Source organism: Tyto alba, unplaced genomic scaffold (assembly GCF_018691265.1).
Source record: "Tyto alba isolate M040663 unplaced genomic scaffold, T.alba_DEE_v4.0 Super-Scaffold_2, whole genome shotgun sequence".
In the NCBI taxonomy this organism is placed as follows: domain Eukaryota; kingdom Metazoa; phylum Chordata; class Aves; order Strigiformes; family Tytonidae; genus Tyto; species Tyto alba.
The window spans coordinates 42,887,724-42,906,373 of record NW_024881282.1 but is presented as its reverse complement, the minus strand read 5'-3'; the positions used below and the strand labels follow the sequence as shown (position 1 = coordinate 42,906,373).

At 40.5% G+C, this 18,650-nt stretch overlaps 2 protein-coding genes across 6 annotated transcripts in view; one reads left to right on the top strand and one right to left on the bottom strand.

The window, feature by feature from the left end:
* The first annotated feature begins 2,375 nt into the window (after nt 1-2,375).
* On the top strand, nt 2,376-12,094 carry CUNH12orf29 (chromosome unknown C12orf29 homolog). Its single transcript, XM_042793400.1, has 7 exons — nt 2,376-2,501; nt 4,457-4,574; nt 5,195-5,290; nt 8,578-8,694; nt 9,044-9,238; nt 10,387-10,556; nt 11,128-12,094. The coding sequence occupies exons 1-7, from the start codon at nt 2,412-2,414 to the stop codon at nt 11,314-11,316; spliced, it is 975 nt and encodes a 324-aa protein (XP_042649334.1). The 5' UTR covers nt 2,376-2,411; the 3' UTR covers nt 11,317-12,094.
* Nucleotides 12,095-12,649: 555 nt separating this feature from the next.
* The window catches only part of CEP290 (centrosomal protein 290), a 51,290-nt gene continuing 45,289 nt past the window's right edge, over nt 12,650-18,650 (bottom strand). For all 5 annotated transcript variants that reach the window (XM_042793393.1, XM_042793396.1, XM_042793395.1 and 2 more), the window contains 8 exons: nt 17,912-18,076; nt 17,444-17,566; nt 16,974-17,134; nt 16,125-16,266; nt 14,417-14,490; nt 14,158-14,261; nt 13,190-13,296; nt 12,650-12,897 (listed from right to left, as the gene is read on the bottom strand). In XM_042793393.1, coding sequence (XP_042649327.1) covers nt 12,697-12,897; nt 13,190-13,296; nt 14,158-14,261; nt 14,417-14,490; nt 16,125-16,266; nt 16,974-17,134; nt 17,444-17,566; nt 17,912-18,076 — 1,077 coding nt within the window. In that variant the 3' untranslated portion in view covers nt 12,650-12,696. The remainder of the gene's footprint in view (nt 12,898-13,189; nt 13,297-14,157; nt 14,262-14,416; nt 14,491-16,124; nt 16,267-16,973; nt 17,135-17,443; nt 17,567-17,911; nt 18,077-18,650) is intronic.

Here is an 18,650-nt window from a genome sequence, read left to right as displayed (position 1 = left end):
CCATTGCTCCCGAGTAAAGGACGGAAAATCGGCCGTTTCAGAGAGTCTCCCATTCCGGTGTTTCTTTAACATCGAATGGAACAAACCCATCTGGTGGGGCTTAAATAGTACCCGACTTCTTGCCGTAGGAACTGTGGTCTTGGAAACAAATCTTTGATACCACAAAGACAAACCTTATTCCTTGACTATTTTTTAAACAAATCCTTGCACCCAGTGTTTCTCTTACTGTAACTCTTTCTACGGATTAAGAAACTTGCTGGCTCCCGCTAGTGGACTGCTAGCTGTTAACTGCTTACATTGTTGGGGTGCATAGTTTTTTCTTGCTTCTGTGATGTCTACTGCCACAGCTAAAGCAGAAAGAACAGCATACACTTTTGTCCCTAATTAACACCTCCAATCCCATTCAGGTCCTGCCTCTGCACAAAAAATAGCTGGGGGGGGGGGGGGGGGGGGGGGGGGGCAAAATGAAGTTTCAGTCCTGGAAAATGGTAAGGCACATTGTTCTCCCCAAAACATGAGGTCACATTTGCAACACTGAGCGACATTAGGGACTTGGAGATGAACACTTCAGAGCACTGTTAGGTCAAAACCTGGGAACTTAGGCGTGAAACATACAAGGAAGCGCAGAAGGGAAAAGGAGTCACAACCTGAAAAGAGAAGGATGCCATTGCTTAAAGAGTAGTAAGGATACAGATGAAACCAAAGAGAAGAGAGGGAGATACAAGGCAAAATTCAAGAAAGAGGACTAGTGGTTCATAGCATAGAAGGAAAATTTGGGAAAGCAGATGAAGGCCATGAACAGTGAACTGTCAGTGGGCAGGAGCAGCCATAGGAAGAAAGTGTTAACTCTGCCAAGATTTTTCCAAGCAAAGGCTCTTTGTAGCTAGATAGCTATGCCTAAATGAGGCACGGAAAGAAGGTATGGTCAGGAAGAATTAATTCTGTATTGTGTTTGTGTGGCAAGGTTTTGGTAGCAGGGGAACTAAGGGGGTGGTTTCTATGAGAAGCTGCTAGAAGCTTCCCCCATGTCTGACAGAGCCAGTGCCAGCTGGCTTCAAGACAGACCCACTCTTGGTCAAGGTTGAGCCCATCAGTGATGGTGGTAGCACTTCTGGGATAATGTATTTAAGAAGGGGAAAAACTGCTGGGCAACAGTAGCTGGAGATAGGAGTGAGAATGTTTGATGGAAACAACTCTGCAGACACCAAGGTCAGGGAAGGAGGAGGGGGAGGTGGTGGTCCAGACACCAGAGCAGAGATTCCCCTGCAGCCTCTGGTGAAGACCATGGTGAGTCAGGATGTCCCCCTGGAACCCATGGAGGTCCACAGAAGAGCAGATATCCACCTGCAGCCCATGGAAGACCCTACGGTGGAGCAGGTAGATGCCTGAATGAGGCTGTGACCCCATGGCAAGCCCACTCTGGAGCAGGCTCCTGGCAGGACCCGCAGCCCCATGGAGAGAGGAGCCCACGCTGGAGCAGGTTTGCTGGCAGGACTTGTGATCCCCCACACTGGAGCATCTGCTCCTGAGGGACTGCAACCCACAGAAGGGACCCACACTGGAGCAGGGGAAGAGCGTGAGGCGGAAGAAGTGGCAGAGACGTGTAATGAACTGACTGCAACCCCCCATTCAGGGGGCGGAGGTAGAGGAAAATCAGACATTAAATTGAACTTGCCAAAAAGGGAGGGGTGGAGAAAAGATCTCTTAAGATGTAGGTTTTATTTCTAATTACCCCCCTCGCATTGGATTGGTAATAAATTAAGAGAATTTCCCCGAGCCAGTCTGCTTTGCCCGTGCTGGTAAGGGGTGAGCCATCTCTCCCTGCCCCGATCTCGCCCCACCAGTCCTTCGTTGGATCTTCTCTCCCTGTGCAGCTGAGGACGGCAGGGACAGGGCGGCTTCGGCGAGCACCTGGCGCCCAGGCGGGGTCAACCCAGCCCCTACGCCAAGGCTGCATACCGAGGCAGGGAGCCCCGGGAACAGCAAGGAGCAAAACCGGACACGGGTAGGTTCCCCAAGCCCAGGCTTGTGGCACCCCGCAAAGCAGACGAGACGGCCTGAGGAAGGGCTGCCAGGCCGGGGAAACGGCTGCGCCAACAGCTCACGGCCAACGGGCTCGGCGCGCGACCGGGGCCGCCTCAGCCCGGCGCCGGGCCCCGCCACGGCCGGAGCCGCCCCAAACCCGCGGCCGGGCCGATGAGCGGAAAGCGACGGAGCCACCGCCTCGCTGATGGAGGGCTGCTGGGGCGGCGGCGGCCGCGGCCGGCCCCGGCGCACAGGCGAGTGGCGAAGGCCCCGGGCGGGCGGCGGAGGCGGCGGCGGCCTCCATTTCCCGTCGGGCCCCACGGGGGCGGGGGGGAGGTGGCGCAGGCGCGGGGGCGCCTCGGCGGCGGGCGCGCGTGGCTGCGGCCATGAGCCGGCGGGGCGCGGTGCAGCGGAAGGTGCCGTGTCTGTTCGTGACCGAGGTGAAGGAGGAGCCGTCGACCAAGCGGGAGCGCCAGGTGGCCGCGGCGGCACCGGGGTCGGGGGGCCGGGGGGGGCGGGCGGGCCGCAGTCCCGGGGCCAGGGCGAGTCGCTGGGCCGCGGTGCGGGGGCCAGGCGGCGGCACCGACCGTCAGAGCCGCCCGGCCCGGCGCGGCCCCGCTGCGAAGGCAGGGACACGCGAGTGGCGAGAGGTTTCGCCGCAGCTCTTGAGGGGAAATTCACGGTAGAGGTTTCCGTAGGGCTGCTCCCCGTGAAGTGCAGGAAGGACAGGTCGCTCGGGTGCCGGTTCGGCTCGGCCCCGCTCTTTTTCTGGCAGGTGCGTCCCGGTGCTCACCCTGATGTGTTTGCTTTTTCCGAGTGTCGGGAACAGCCGTGGTCATGAATGAGGCCCCTGCAGCCTGACCGCATGGGGTGTGTGTGTAAAACCCGGCTGCTGTCCCCACCTGTCAGCCTAGTGGGCAACAAATAAGCTTGTCTTTTTTTGGCGTTTTTCCTTTTTTTTTTGTGAGCAAAAGGAGTATGAGGCGTATGACAGAAGCGTTCATTGGAGGCTGTAAGACGTGGGATGCTTACCAAGGTGAAAGTAATGGAGCCCAATCAAAGTTACTTCTTCCTGAGACGTAACTGGCAGTGTTGGGACGGACTGGAGTGGCATTTGCCTGCTCAGCTGTAGACCGCCAAGATGTGTTTCCCAATTTTAGTAGCAGCGGCTACTGCTATCTGTGGGCTGCATAGCAAACTTGAATCCATGTGCGTGACTTTCTCCTGTTGATGTTTGAGTTCTGGGTGGCCGAGCAGAAATGATTGCCAATATGTCAGTAATTGCATTTTCCAACTCTTGAATACCAACATCATCTTGATAACAGTTATGTGAGGTACCTCCCTACATTGTTGTTCCTTCATAAGGAAAAAGTAGACAGGATATTAGATCTGAAACTGCTTTATGCTATTTTTTTGTTTTTCAAAGTGCAAGCAATGATAATACAGGGGGCTATGACTGCTAGATAAGAAGGGGCATGGTGTTGAGAAAACCAGTGGGTATGTTTTCTCACTACCTTAAAAATTTTCCTGTAATTTTCATTAAATCTTCATATATGATGTATATTGTGCTTACAGATCTGAGTACTAAAATATAAAACAGCCATGTAATGCAATGAAAGCATGTAGAAGCTTCTAATTTTATGAATTTTCAAATTCTGTTTTGAGACTTTTGCAAGACGAGGACTTGCTTTGTGTTTTGCTAGCAGGGAGAGGCAGTGACTTGCTTATGAGTCAGTTGACTAGGGAGAGAGGAAGGAGGGGTGATGATTATACAAGAAAACATTTGAGTCCAAACACAACTGATTACATGTTTGAAGTGAAACTGTTACAGAAGTCCTATAGAAGTCCTCCGGGAAATTTGGAGTATTTGTGGCTGGACAGTTGTTTCAGACCCCTGGATCACTTACTTCTTTGCTGTTTTTAAGCAGAAAAGTGTTTAGTTGACAGCCCTGATACTAAGTATGTAATACCAGGATGCTTTTGCCACCTTGCATTCCACTGGTCTGTGTATTGCACTAATATGTTGCTACTGACTTTCAGCTCTAAACTACAAGCTTGGAGCAGCTAGTTATGATGAATTTCTGTTGCCATCATAATACAGGAAGACACATCTCAAAATTTTGTAGCGTTGGATTGGAACCCTTCTAGTATATATGCACTATTTAAAGCGGAAGGCAAAGTCTAAATACTAATCAAGACTGGAAAAGAGAGTGAGAGTTTGCAAACAGATTGCCTCTGTTCTTTTGTCTTAGAGCATTTTCCAAACTCATGTCGTGAAGAAACAAGGGTGCGTTTTGATAGGATTAGAAGTCAGCAATATAATGTATAATACTGGACTTGTAGAGGCCAACTCTAAGGAGCAAGAATCCATATGAGAACAAGGCAGTAGCATAGCCATGATGAGAGTTTAAAATACCTGTCTTCTTTTCAGCCATTTAAAGTTTTGGCAACCGAAACTATAACTGCAAAGGCATTAGAGGCAGATATATACAATGCAATTCCTACTGAAAAGGTGGACGGAACCTGCTGTTATGTAACTGCCTATAAAGGTAATAAGGAAGATCCATGTGCTGATTTCTCATGTTGACTAGAAGCCTTGTTTTACGTAGTTTTCGCTTGTATTGTATGATTTATTGGATTACAGCTGTTATGAATTCAACTCTCATTAAACATCTTAACCACAAAGTAGTAGTTATCATAAACATAGGAGGTGTTTATAAAGTTGTTATGGATTTTACTCTTTGCAATACATGAATTATGGTTTAAGTGAACATGCTCATCAGGGAACTATTCCAGTTTAAAAATTTCTTATTACTAAATCTTCCTTGCATAGTAGAATTTATGTAATAAGGGTATCTAATTTCCTCGAAAGATTGAAGGAAGTATGGTGACTGGGAGGAAGTAAGAAGACTGTGGTTCATTGCATCACTTCTTGCCTTTACCTGAAATTGTAATGAAACTTTGTATTATACTAGGCAAGATTCCACAAGCAGAATTTTAGAATCATGTGTGGTAATTACTTTATGAATTTAAACAGTGTCTTTGGATATAAAATTTTTCTAGTGACAAATGAGAATTCAGATCTTGCCTTTTATGTAGTTGATTTCAGTACTCTGCAGAGTGTGATTATCTCAGTAAACTGTTGATTTTATTCCTCTGGAAACTCTAGGGCAACCTTATCTATGGGCCAGGCTGGATCGAAAACCCAACAAACAAGCTGAGAAAAGGTTTAAACGATCCTTGTATTCATTGGAAGATTGCAAAGGTTGGTGAAGATTTCTTTCCTTTTTGGAAATGTAAGTTGTCCAGTTGGAAAAACATCTACAGTCTAACACAGGAAATGTCAGTGTTCCTGCTCCAGTTTTTTTAATGTCACTCTTAACTTTTCTTCATGAGAACTTTAAACTAGAATTGATCGGGGGAAGTTGATACCAACAGGATTGCAGTAGGTAAGAAAAGGGTTGGCATGGCATCACCAAAGGGTGGCAGTGCTGGTGGGGACACTTACACTGCTCCTGGGAGCATGAAGGTCTCAGGAGCATGTCTGAAATGCTTGTACATCAACACACACAGTATGAGAAATGGATGAACTGGAAACATTGGTCAGCTCCCGGAGCCATGATATCACTGGTATTGGGAGACTTTGTGGAATGAGTCCCACAGTCGGAGTGCTGGGGTGGAGGGCCACAGGCTGTTCAGGAGGGGATAGGCAGGGCAGGTGGGGTGGAGGTGTGGCACTAATGTAAGGGAGAGGTTTGGCTGTACGGCCCTTACAGTTAGTGATGACGTGATTGAGAACTGGGGGAATGGAAAACAAATAAGATGTTGTCGTGGGTGCTTATTATGTATCTCTCCCAGCCAGGATGTAAGCACTGATAGTCTATAGGCAATTGGGAGAAATTTCTGGATCAGTAGCCCTTATCCTTATGGGAGTTTTCAACTTCCCATACATCAACTGGGAATACGATACTGCTGTGACAAGCAGGTCTTGGAAATTCTTGAAGTTTGAAGGAGAACTTCTGTCACAGGTACTCAGTGAGCCAACTAGGACAGATGCCCTCCTAGACTTGCCATTTGTGAATAGAGAAGGACTGGTGAGAGATATGATCGTAAGCGGCTTCCTTGGCCACCGTGATCATTAAATGGTTGAGTTTAAAGTTTTCAGTGTAATAAGAAAAAAGGACAGTAGAGTTGCTACCCTGGACTTTGGGAGAGCAAACTTGAAGCTATTCAGGGTGCTATTTAGCAGAGTACCCTGGAAATATGCTTTTGAGGGGTGAGGAGTCCACGAGTGCTGGTCAGTCTTTTAAGAACCACCATTTAGAGGTGCAGGAGCAGTCAATTCTACTGTCGTAAGTCAAGCAAGTGGGGCAGAAGACCAGCTTGGCTGAACTGGGAGGTCCTTGTGGAGCTCAAGAGGAAAAAGAAATTGCGTGATCTCTGGAAGTGAGGTCAGGCTTTGCAGGAAGATTACAGAGCCATGGTTTGTATATGCAGGGAAAAGACGTGAAAGGCCAAACTGAATTAGAGTGGAAACTGGCCAGTGTTGTTTCAGATAACAAGGGCTTTTTTAAAGTATGTTAATAGCGAGAGGAGGTCTAAAGAAAACACTGGACTGATACTTGTTGAAGAGGTCACCTAACTAAGAGGGATTAAGAAAATGCGGGAGCATTAAATGTGTGTTTTGCCTTAGTCTTTAATAATACCGATAGACATTGGGCTGCCCAGTCCCCTGGGTCAGAGGCTCATGAGTGTGGGAACAGTGACTTTCCATTTGTGGATGCTGAAATTGTAAGGGACCAGCTGCATCAGATGAATGTTCACAAGTCCATGGGGCCTGATGGGATTCATCCCAGAGTACTGAAGGAGCTAGCGGATGTTATGGTAGGAGCCCTCTCTGTCATCTGCCAGAGGTCTTGGGAGTCAGGAGGTCCCTGCTGACTGGAAGCTAGCCAGTGTTATTCCAATCTACAAAAAGGGCATGAGGGAAGACCCAGGGAACTACAGACCTGTTAGACTAACCTCAGCTCCTGGAAGAATTATGGAGAAGGTTATACTGAATACTATTGAAAGGCATTTAAAGAATAATGCAGTCATCAGGCACAGTCAACATGGCTTCACAAAGGGAAGGTTCTGTTTCACTAATTTGATATCCTTCTATGATAGGGTCACCCACCTAGTGGGTGAAGGGAAGGTGGTGGATGTAGTTTTTCTGGATGGCTTTTAATACTGTCCCTCACAGCATCTTTCTTGACAATTTGTTGAACCATCAGATGAGTGGGTTGTGTGCTGGGTGAAGGACAGAGCTCAAAGGGTTTTAGTGAATGGGGCTGCATCTGGCTGGTGAGCAGTCAGCAACGGTGTTCCTCAGGGTTCAACTCTAGGGCCGGTTCTGTTCCATATATTTATCAAAAATCTGGATGCAGGATTTGAAGGCAACATTAGCAAATTTGATGATGATACCAAACTGGGAGTTGTTGACTCTCTTGAGGGACCAGATGCCTTGCAGAGGGTTGTAGATAGGTTGGAGCATTGAGAAGTCATTAATGGGATGAAATTAACAAGTCTAGGTGCCAGATTATGCACCTGGGACAGAGTAACACCAGGCACAAATATAACTTGGGAGAGAAGTAGCTGGAGAGCAGCCCTGCACAAAGGGATGTGGGGGTGCTGGTCGACAGCAGGCTCAACAGGAGCCAGCAGTGAGCCCTGGCAGCCGGGCAAAAGAGGTGATGGTCCCACTGTATGCAGCGTTGGTGCAGCCTCACCCTGACCGCCTTGTGCAGTTCTGGGCCCACAATTTAAGAAGGATGTGAAGGTCCTTGAATGTGTCCAGAGAAGGGCAACCAAGCTGGTAAGAGGGCTCTAAGGAGTATGGGGAGCAGTGAAGGACTTTGGGCTTGTCTAGTTTGGAGAGAAGGAGGCTAAGGGGCGACCTCGTTGCTCTCAACAGTTACCTGAGGATGGGAAGTAGAGATGGAGGTCCTGTTCTCCTCTCCCTGGTGTCCAGTGATAGGGCATGTGGGAATAGTTCAAAACTGTGACAGTAGAGGTTGAAACTGGACATTAGGCAGCATTTCTTGGTCAAACACTGGAACAGGCTTCTTAGAGAGGTGGTCGATGCCCCAAGCCTGTTAGTGTTTAAGGGGCATTTGAAAGATGTTAATAACATGTTTTAACTTTTGGTCAGTTCTGAGTTGGTCAGTGTTAAACTAGATGGTCGTTGTAGGTCCCTTCCAATGGAAATAATCTATTATATTCTACTTCTCTTGCTCTAGTTCAAAATATAGCTACTTAAATTGCCAACACTATGTTTAATCTTAGTTAGTTTTGGACTTTGAAACTACTTAAAGGCTACTATGCTTCTTTAAATCCTCCTAATTGTAAACTGCTTGTGTGCCAGATGTTGAGGCTTATACAAAGTAACTGGGACTACTGTCTGTAAAATGTGGTTTAGATTGATGGTAGTTTAATACTTGCATTGAAAGATGATCAAAATGTAAAATTGGCTAACAGTTTGCCATAAACTAAATGTCACATTTATGTGTCTAGAATTCATTTGGAATGTTGAAGAAGATTTCAAGCCTGTTCCAGATACCTGGATTCCAGCAAAGGACATAGAGTTCTCTAATGGCAATCCTTTGCCCGATGAAAATGGACATATGCCAGGTATTATGATGCAGCACAAGTAAAATGCAGGGGAATCAATTTTTAAAATGAATAAGAATTAGTTCCAAAGTTAAAAGTAGGAGATAAGATATTCAGAAAACAATTGGCATGTCATTTGTTCTTCTGACACATTGAAAATAATTGCAGTTTGCTGTGCAGACTTACAGGGCTTTAGCTGAAGGCAGAGGTGTCACGTTTGCATTCCTCTGACATTTCTCTGAGTTATGACAGTTCTTTTTAGTCTTTCTGTTTGTAATTAACTGTGGTTATTTTTTTTTAATGTGTGTACAGTTCTAGTATGCATTTGATAACTTCAGATACTTTGGTAAAATGCAATGTTTTCTCATAGGTTGGGTGCCTGTGGAGAAAAATAGTAAGCAGTATTGCTGGCACTCATCTGTTGTAAACTATGAAGCTGAAATAGCACTGGTATTGAAACACCATGCTGACCCAGGGCTTCTGGAAATCAGTCCGGTGCCTTTATCAGAAATTTTAGAACAAACATTGGAGCTTATTGGGACTAATATTAATGCAAATCCATATGGTAAGTTTGTACGGTCTGTTCTTTTTTATTTAGTGATATTTTTGAGTAAAAACTATGCATTTTCTTTATATAACTTTAAAAAAAGACTTCTAAGGTAGCAATGTAACCTTTTTAGAAAGGAGAGGAGGGTTAGCTCAAAGAACAGTCAGCCAAAAATATTCACCTTGGAAAGCTGAGTTGTCATGAGAATATTTTTGTCTATTAAACCTCCTTCCACCTACATGTTCTTTAGAAGTTACTATAAAAGTGCTTTGCTTTAGTCTTTCATAAAATATTCTGACTAATAAAAGTTGTTTTAAATATTAGTATACTAAAATAGTTTTTTAGATTTTTTTGTTGTATTTTCTTGACTTTACTTGTTCTTCTGATGCTGTTTAGTCCATTAAAGTAGAAAATTCTGTGCAGCCATTTTTTTTATGAGTCCCTAGAGTTAGTCATAAGTTTAAATTTTTAAATTACTAAATAAATATTATTAGTATTTGTTGAAGAAGATATAATTTAAGATAAATTTTGGTTGGGGCTTCACCCTTTAAAAGCCTTATAACAAAAAAACAATCAGGTACGAGCACAAGCGAGTTCTAACTTCTGAGCTTTGCTGTTAGGATAACCTGCAGGGTTGGATAGGAAAAATAGTAGTTCTTGATCTAAGCATTTTGTCAGAATGCAAAGGAGCCGCGACAGAAAACACTAATAGCTGTATTCTTAGCTGAAGATTTATGTTGAACAGTCATTGAAGAGCCAATGTGTTTGTTAACAGCCTGGCTTAAGTATTAATCCATTTTCATAAGAAAATATGCCAGATTTTGAGGAACTAAGATGTTTGTGCTATTGATTGTCATCTGAAGCATGATGAATTTAGCTCGTAGCTTTATGGTTACTGAGGAGGAGACCACAAGGACCAAGCAGACAACTGTAAATCTCTGTCATGTTTGTTTCTTATAAATAAAAAGTTACATGGGGCGGAGACAGCTACATTTGAAAATCAAAAATATATTCATATATACTTTTAAAGGCGGGACAATGTTGTAGTATCTAATGGAAGTCTACTTTTATAGAGTGCTTTTAGGATAGCCATAATGAGAAAAGTAAGGAAAATCTTAAGTTATCACATGTAACTAGCAGGAAGTTTTTTGTTTCTTTTAACATAGGATTAGGAAGCAAGAAGCAGCCTGTACATCTTCTTGTACCGCATGGAGCATTTGAAATAAAGAATCCACCTACTTTGAAACAAAATGATATACTGTCTTGGTTTGAAGGCTGCAGTGAGGGTAAAATTGAAGGAATTGTGTGGCACTGCCATGATGGGTGTTTAATCAAGGTAAATATATAGATGGACATGTGGAAATCACTGTAACTCATATTTGAAGTATTGTGAAGTATTCACTTTTGGTCTTGTTTTCCAGATTCTTTATTATTAACATCTCCTAGTAAATCAGGTGACAGTAGAATTAGTCAAGCCAGTGAATCACTAAAATGACAACATGTTAAACATTTTAATTACCTACGGTATGCTAATAACTTAAAAGTAATTCAGAACATAAAATAGTGTTTTCTTGCCTTTCTGTGTAGAAATCACTCAACATTTTAATGCTTAATTCTTTTATTTAAAAAACTAATCTATTGTAATGTTGACTTATAGAACAAGTATTGTTAATAAGATTTTGATTAATTAGCAAGTTTATATTATTTCTGAAGCTGTGGAGGACACCTTGGTTCTGGTTTGACTTGTGTGCTTCATTGTTACTCATGTTATTGGGATAACTGATCAATGGTTGCAAGTGCCCTAATGCAGAGGATCCTAGAATTAAAGCACACGCACCACCCAGGTTGGGAACTGTTGGGATACTATGTCACAATCTCTAAACTGATCTTGTTTCTTTTTATTTTAGCTCCATCGCCATCATCTTGGTTTACTCTGGCCACTGGCAGATACATACCTGAATTCTCAGCCTGTTGTAATTTCTTTTAATAGAACTAAATATGACTGTGACTTCGAACCAAAGAGTTTGTTTCACCATTTTTCAACCTTGGATGGTCAAAGATTTGACAGACTCAAAGATATCAAGTTTGATGCTTGAAATTATTTTTGTTTTTTAATTCTCATATGTGCTGCATTCCTCTTACGTGTGTCTACCACAGCACTCTTTACAAATAATCTTTTAGCTCAGGCAGCAGTCTGGCTACTGTACAACTGTCATTTTTTTCCTAAATGACTAATTTTATATAATGAGAGATCTGACATCCAGAGCAAAGATCTACCTTTCAGCATGTTTATTTTCAGTTCTGAAAAATCCTTAACTTCTGAACCCATTTTTGGAATCTGTTATACTTAAGTGTAAGTAGTATGTTGTCTAACACTGCCTGGCCCTAATAGCTTAGCTATTGAATGCAATCAGCTGTCGAAGTTCCATAGGTTGCACTTCTATAAATAAAATCGTTATGACAATGTTATATGTAGGATTCAGATTTAGGATCTAGTTGTTTCTTAACAGTAAAGAATATATTTCAGGTGGGACCAGAATTAGTCCTGAAACTTGTTACAACTTTTTAAAAAATTACCAATTTCTTTTTGGGGAAAACTTTTCACTGTATGGTTTAACTGGTAAGCAGCTGCAGCATTATGCCATTACTTGAAAACCTAATTAAGGTATATCCTACAGCTACTTACACTGATTTGGGACAAAGGGAGTAAATAATAGAAAGTATACTAGTTCTATTTTGGTCATCCTTAGTAATTAGAGAGAGGCTTGACTTGGCTTAGTCGTGCCCATTTTCAGACTGCATCTCAATTAGGAAACTTTATCAAAGTCATATTAAGTAAGATGGCATATAAATAATAAAGGTGAGAATGCATGATCATTTGAGTTGGCTTTATTTTATCTGTGCTATAAAAGTATACATCCAGCTATATAAAATATACAAAATCAAAAAACATTTATCTACAAAAATACCATTAGCTTGGCTGAAATACTGTAACTTTATTTTCATGTTTTTGTTCTTGGATTTTTGTAGAATTGAGGTAAAAATAACCAGAGATGTAAGAACAGATATCCAGCACGCTGACCCTGAGTCTATAGTTAAGAAGTAAGACAGCATGAGACAGCAAGAACAAGTTACATGTTCTTCTCAATCTGGAATTTAGCTTACTTAGCACATTTTAGGAGTTTCTCAGAGTAAGTCCAAGGTTTCAACTTCACCTGACACCTGTGTATTACCCAAATTACTCTTCTCAATTAAAATGTAATATTGCAAAAGAGTTGAGAGAGGCAAAACTCGCTTTTATTTTGACTAGTGTATATAAATGCTGACCCTAATCTGTTGACTAATCCAATTCTGTGCTCCTAGGTATGTGCCAAACTATTGTAACTTTAATGGACTTGTATCATTCCAAGATAAAATCAGACAAATAAGTCATGTAACTGCCACAGAATTTATTTTCTGTATCAGTACTGAGGATACTAAACACTAGCTTGATCAACAGAAACGTTGCCTGAACTGTCCACTTGAATGCCAAACTCTTCCGAAAGCTGCTTTAATCTCTCTTCTAAGATAATATTTTTTTTTACTTCTTCATTGTAGTTATATTTCAGATCTTCAATTTCTTCAAAAAAGGAAGGGTTGAAATTTTCTAGTTCTCTTCTCAGCTTTTTTGTTTCTTCCTTTTAAAAAGAATGAGAGAGTACCACCTTTATCCAGAACTTAGGAAATAGATGTCAACAAGAGTTTTCTTTGCTTTTTTCTTAGGAGACTAAATGATGAGAGAATAAGCATATTTTCTAGAGGCAAAAAATACTCAAGAACAGCATGTTCACTAACAACAAAACAGGCTTCATAAAGATAATATTTAGAAATTGACTTTGTCATTAAATATTAGTTTAAATATTAAACAGCTCTTTCTAGCTAACCATAATTTTACATATTATCTTGCCTAGGATGATCCTTGCAACTCACATTTAACTGCTGTTTTTCCAACTCTGATGCTTTCAGCTTTCTCTGGAGGTCAGCTACTTCTGTCATTAACTTGTCGCTTTTATCCTTCTCTACATTTTCATTACATCCTGCAAAAATAATTATAATTTGTTATGAAATTTAAGGTAATGAACATCAGTGACGTGAATAATCTTATTAGAGTAATTCTGCATCTCCTGAAAGCTGAAACAGTTAAAGTGTGTAAATCCAACTGGGATCAACACCCACTAGAAATGAAAATCTGGGCTTTTCTTTAGTTCTTATACAAATTAGGTGGTGGTGTCTAGTTCCTGTGATTGAATGCAATACTCCAATGGCCAGTCTATCAAGCACATTTCTCAGAAATACACCATGGACAATTTCTCTGAATTAAATGCAGGAAACTTGGAAATAATGTAGTATATAGGGATCTTGTTAATTGTATTAATAATTTGAAGAGGGTTGATTTTTATTTTTTTTTTTTCACAGTCATATGGCAATGTGCTGCTCTGTAGTGCTCTGCTTTTCCCGTGGAACTGATGCCTGCTAAGTCTTAAATCATTCAGAGCTGGTATCTGGAAACAGACATTCTCTGGCAACTTGAAACCCAAGGCAAAAGGGGTAGGCAGGAGGGTTTCAATGAATCACTGACAATCTTACAAGCGGTCTTTTGAGGTTTATAAAGCAAATGGTGGCACAAACTACACATCTTCTTGGAAAGGGAAATCTGACAAAGGTTACAGCCTCTTGTTATGGAGCTTTTTACTAACACTTCTCTATAAAAAGCTTGTACAAGTAAAAATCTGGCAAAAATCCATGACCTTAGGCTGCTCCAGTTTACAGTACTCTGGCATAATATAATTAAAATAATTCTGTAGATTTAGTATCATTTTGCACACGCATATTAAGTAGAAATAATCTTAGGCCCAAAATACGGGAATATCTTTATTTTAGGTATTGAAAATCACTACCTGCTGTGGGATCTTCACTTGTATATGTGTGTGTGAGTTGCTTATATTCCCCCACCTGGTGAGCTGGTTCTGCCGTTTCTTTCTCTAATTGATTATTAGTTGATCTGGAATATAAAACAATTTTAGAATATTTTTTTTGATGTTAAAATATTGTAGAATATAGAACACGTAACCAAAAATCACGATAGCCATTTCCTGATCATTCTTATTTTAGGTATATTGGCTGAGGTATTTATTTTGTAATTTAAAAATACATTACCTTAAAAGCTGAAGCTCCCAGTTGAGGCTTTGCTCTGTCCTTTCACCTTCAGGAAAGTGTTTGAGAAGCTCAATCTTAGAAGCAAAATTAAGAAATTTTTACTCTTAAAAAAGCAATATCCATGAATAATGCAGTTCAGATGGAGTTCTCTTTGATACTGAATTTAAAAATGAATGAAAATAATACAAGGATGTAACCTAGTACTAGGTTATTGGAGAGGAAAAAAACCCAAGTGTTCATCTACTGCGTTTCCACAAAGCTAATTATATACAACCTTTCTAAAGTTAATATAGAGCATTGCTACATATTTCAGGAAGGGTAAAGAAAAATGTATTCAGAAGTTAGATTTACAAAGTTAGACACATTAGCATAGTTTATATATCTGCTTAAGGAAGTGATATGTCTAAATTATTTAAGTGTTCTAAAAATACCACTGATGTTCTTATTGCAGACCTGGGTGTCCTTTTTAAACATAATACGAAAAGCTTATGATTTGCCGTGAAAACCCAAACGAGTGTATGTTGACTAGAAATGATCTGCAGTTGTATGTTAGAGTAGGCGCCTGACCAGAGAGGCAGTTAGCCTCGAGAAGTGCCTCTCAGTAGAAGACGTAGGAGTGAAAAATTAGTGTTTCAAATACGAGACTATATAGAGTTTTTGAATGCAGTGACAAGTTATGAACTCTCATTAGGCAGCTGTTAGTGATGGGCTTTTGTTCTGTTACTACCTAAAATGGTAAGGATTTGTTTTTTTTCACAATCAATCTGTTTCTTTGAAATGTAGTTAACCTTGACCACATCCCTTCATTAGTATTTAAGACACGAAAGAAACTAAGCGTGTTGCTCCAGAATAATACCACATAATGAAAGACTTTTATGTCTATGTAAATTTTGCTGCTGGTATACACTTCATGTTAATAACGCTGACTTGAAAACAAGCAGAAAACTAACAACATAGTTTTAAAGGACTCAGTTCCAAGTTCCGTTGAACACATTTACTTGCCTAGATAACATATATGATTTGCTATATTGAAAACTATGTATTCAATACCTTACACTGAGAATGGCCAGTACAAGATGTCTGGGGAAGAAAGCCATGCACGTATTATTAAATGAGAAGACGGAAGCTGATATAGATTATAGTCCTAGGGCTCTATCTTGGGAGTCCTTAAAAGCTAAAATTTTATATGTCTTTTCAAAGGTACCTGAGTTTAAAACTCATCAACTCTTCCATGTGTGAAATATTTGTAAGACTTATTGGGGACTGCATGTAAGAGGCCATATTAGAAATAGGCATGAAGATGACCCTTAGGATGGCAAAAATCGATCTCCCAAAAAAGACCTGGAAGGAAGTTGCTGCAGCATACTCACTGTGGAACAAGCTGGAAAGATTTTAAGACCATTTGAAGCATCTGTACCTATAGGCTTTCATGTGATCAATGAAACTATAGTAAAAAAAAACCCTACAGAAGAACACAGTAGAAAAAAATTAATTTTCCCCTAAGACAGCTAGTCAAATATATATATTAAGTGGTAGACCTTACTGATTGGCTAAAATATGTACATGTACAATTCTGGCAACTGGGAATGAAAAAACCTGTAAAAGCATGGATTAGATTAAAAAAATGTACTCTGCCAATATAGGCATTAGAAAATTAATGAATATTAAGCAATCGGTTCTCAGAGTTACCTGGTTAAATTTTACTCACTTGTTCTTTTAGATCTTGTAAGTTTTTATCAGCATTGTGTTCGCGTTCTGTTGCTTCCTGAAGCAGCCGTTTAAGGTCAGTAATGTTTTGGGCTTTTTTAGCAATATCCATTTCCATTTCCTTCATCTTAGTTTCGTGCATCCTGGTAGTATTTTTATTTAGAAAAAGAGAAGAGCAAAAGCTTTTGCCAAAACTGAGATTAAAATATCTTTAGGAGATTAAATGCTGTAAAATACACCCTAAAATATGTTTGGGGCTTTAGCCTTGAAATCATTACTGGTCTTATTTATAAGTGAGCTGAAAGAAGCATAATGAAAAATACATTTTTAATCTTAGGTTAAAGGCTTTTCCAAATGTTACACCTTTGAGGATCTTATTTTGTGTCTACACTTTATATTAAATGGGGACTGGAATCTTTTTATGGTATTACACACAAACCCCAAACTACCTTCTGCTAAATACGTGAACATCTCTTATTGATGCAGTGTGCACATGGGTCAGGTCTAGCTTCAGTGTCATACCTCTGACCGTATTTTTCTTATGTTTTAATAATTTATGGAAAACAATATGATGAGAAAAGGGCTAATACAGATACCAAAGAGGAAGACTCCAAGGGCAAAATGTTCTGCAAGAAACTATATTTACCCTGGAGTAACATCCGTCTGAGGAGGATTCTGTTTTGCTTTGAGACATACAAGGCTACAAAATGTGTTTGTAGAATCGCTGGAGAATCATTGTTGGTTGGAAGGCACCTCGAGAGATCATGTAGTCCCATCTCCCATCTGAAGTGGGTTTTCAGATAGAAAAAAAATCCACTTGCATTTATATTACTTCATTCTTAATTCTTACCTCGTTACAAGGGACTTCCAGCTTTTGCTGTCAGGTCTGTCATATTGGCTTTCAGCCAAATTTAGCCTCTTAATGGTTTCCTCCAGCTGTACAGTTAACTTCTCATTTAATATCTCCAAGTTATTCTTTGCTATTCGTAGCTTCTCTCCACTGTCAGCTTCCTATTGTTCAATCACAACAAAGGTTTATAGAATACTTAACCTCATTATTACAGAATTATCTAAAATGATGGGGAGATCGGGTCAGTGCTGATTTAGAGGAAAACAGTGCGTCCAAGATCACTAGCACTACACCTTCCAAATTATGTCTTGGGCTGCTGCTTGGATGTCTCCACATATAATTAAAAATTCTGTCATAGCAATATCAGTCCTTAGAAAGGTGTCCATTCCATATCAACCATTTAAAAAAACCCTAAACTTGCCACAAGCAGTAACTAATGGAAATAAAGGGATGCAGTACAGCGATCATACCTTTTTCAGTTCTTTACGCAGCCTCTCGTTTTCAGTAATGACTTTTTCCATTCCTTTGGTTTTAGATTCATAATGCATACTCAGCTGGCCCCCCAGACGAAGTTTCATTTTTTCCATTTCAGACTAAATATCAGTTTGTTAAAACACATACACATTGCTTAGTAGAAAATTTCAGATTTCCATTTTTAAAGCAGAAAGTAGCTAGAGCTACCTAGCACAGTGAACATAAATTTTCATCACATATTTAAATATATCCTTAAGGTGCAGAGTACCCTTACATAAATCATGTAATTTACATAAATCATGCAAGCTAAAATGAAGTTTTGCTTTTCTGTTCTACACACTTTATATTTGGTATTTTTAAAACACTTTGTGCCAAACTGTCAACAGGAGGCTTGCTGCTCCATTTTCCTACTAACTTGCATATAAACTGCTATCTAAATATAGTAACTGGAGATAAATCAGTACCTTTAGCCTCTCATTCTCCTGTTCAAGACCAAGTAATTTCTCATTAGAAACCACAGCTGGCGCTTTTTTCAGATCTTCATTTTCTCTTTGGACTCTCTCTACAACCTTTTTCATCAAACCAATTGTTTTTTCCAGTTCTGGGACTGTCTTTCCACTTCTACCAGCCTACAGAGGAGGAAGAAAAAAAAGGAGGTAACAGTTCATCTTAACATTCTGAGATACCTGAATGCTAATACTTAGTGGGGGAAAAAAAACAAAACAAAACAAAACCAAAAAGAATGGCTGGGAGCTTGAGGGATGGAGGAAAAGAAGGCCCTTTTTTAGCAACCATACTTCTGCAGGATTAAAGTGACAGAAGAACTACATCTTAAAGCATGAGTAAATCTTCTCCCTTTTCCAAGGTGTATTCTTGCAGAGTGATAATAAATTAATAAATATGGGGGAAAAAAGCTTGTAATTTCTCCATTTTTCTTCTTTCACTACATTCGAGGTAGAAAAGCTGTTAAAGGGTCTTCAAATGCATTAGTTTTCTCATCATCTTTGTAGCGACTTTTTCTCAGCAATAATAATTTAAAGATGCTGCTCTTTCTAGTTCTGAGCCTATAAAGCACCTCCTTTTCTTTCTACAAAGGTAAGAGAAACAGTACAGTGGAAAATGTGAAAGATTTTACTCCCTGGACCCCTACATAAACCTGTGTAGTGACCAAGTTCTAGAAATAAAAATGACTTATTCTTTCTT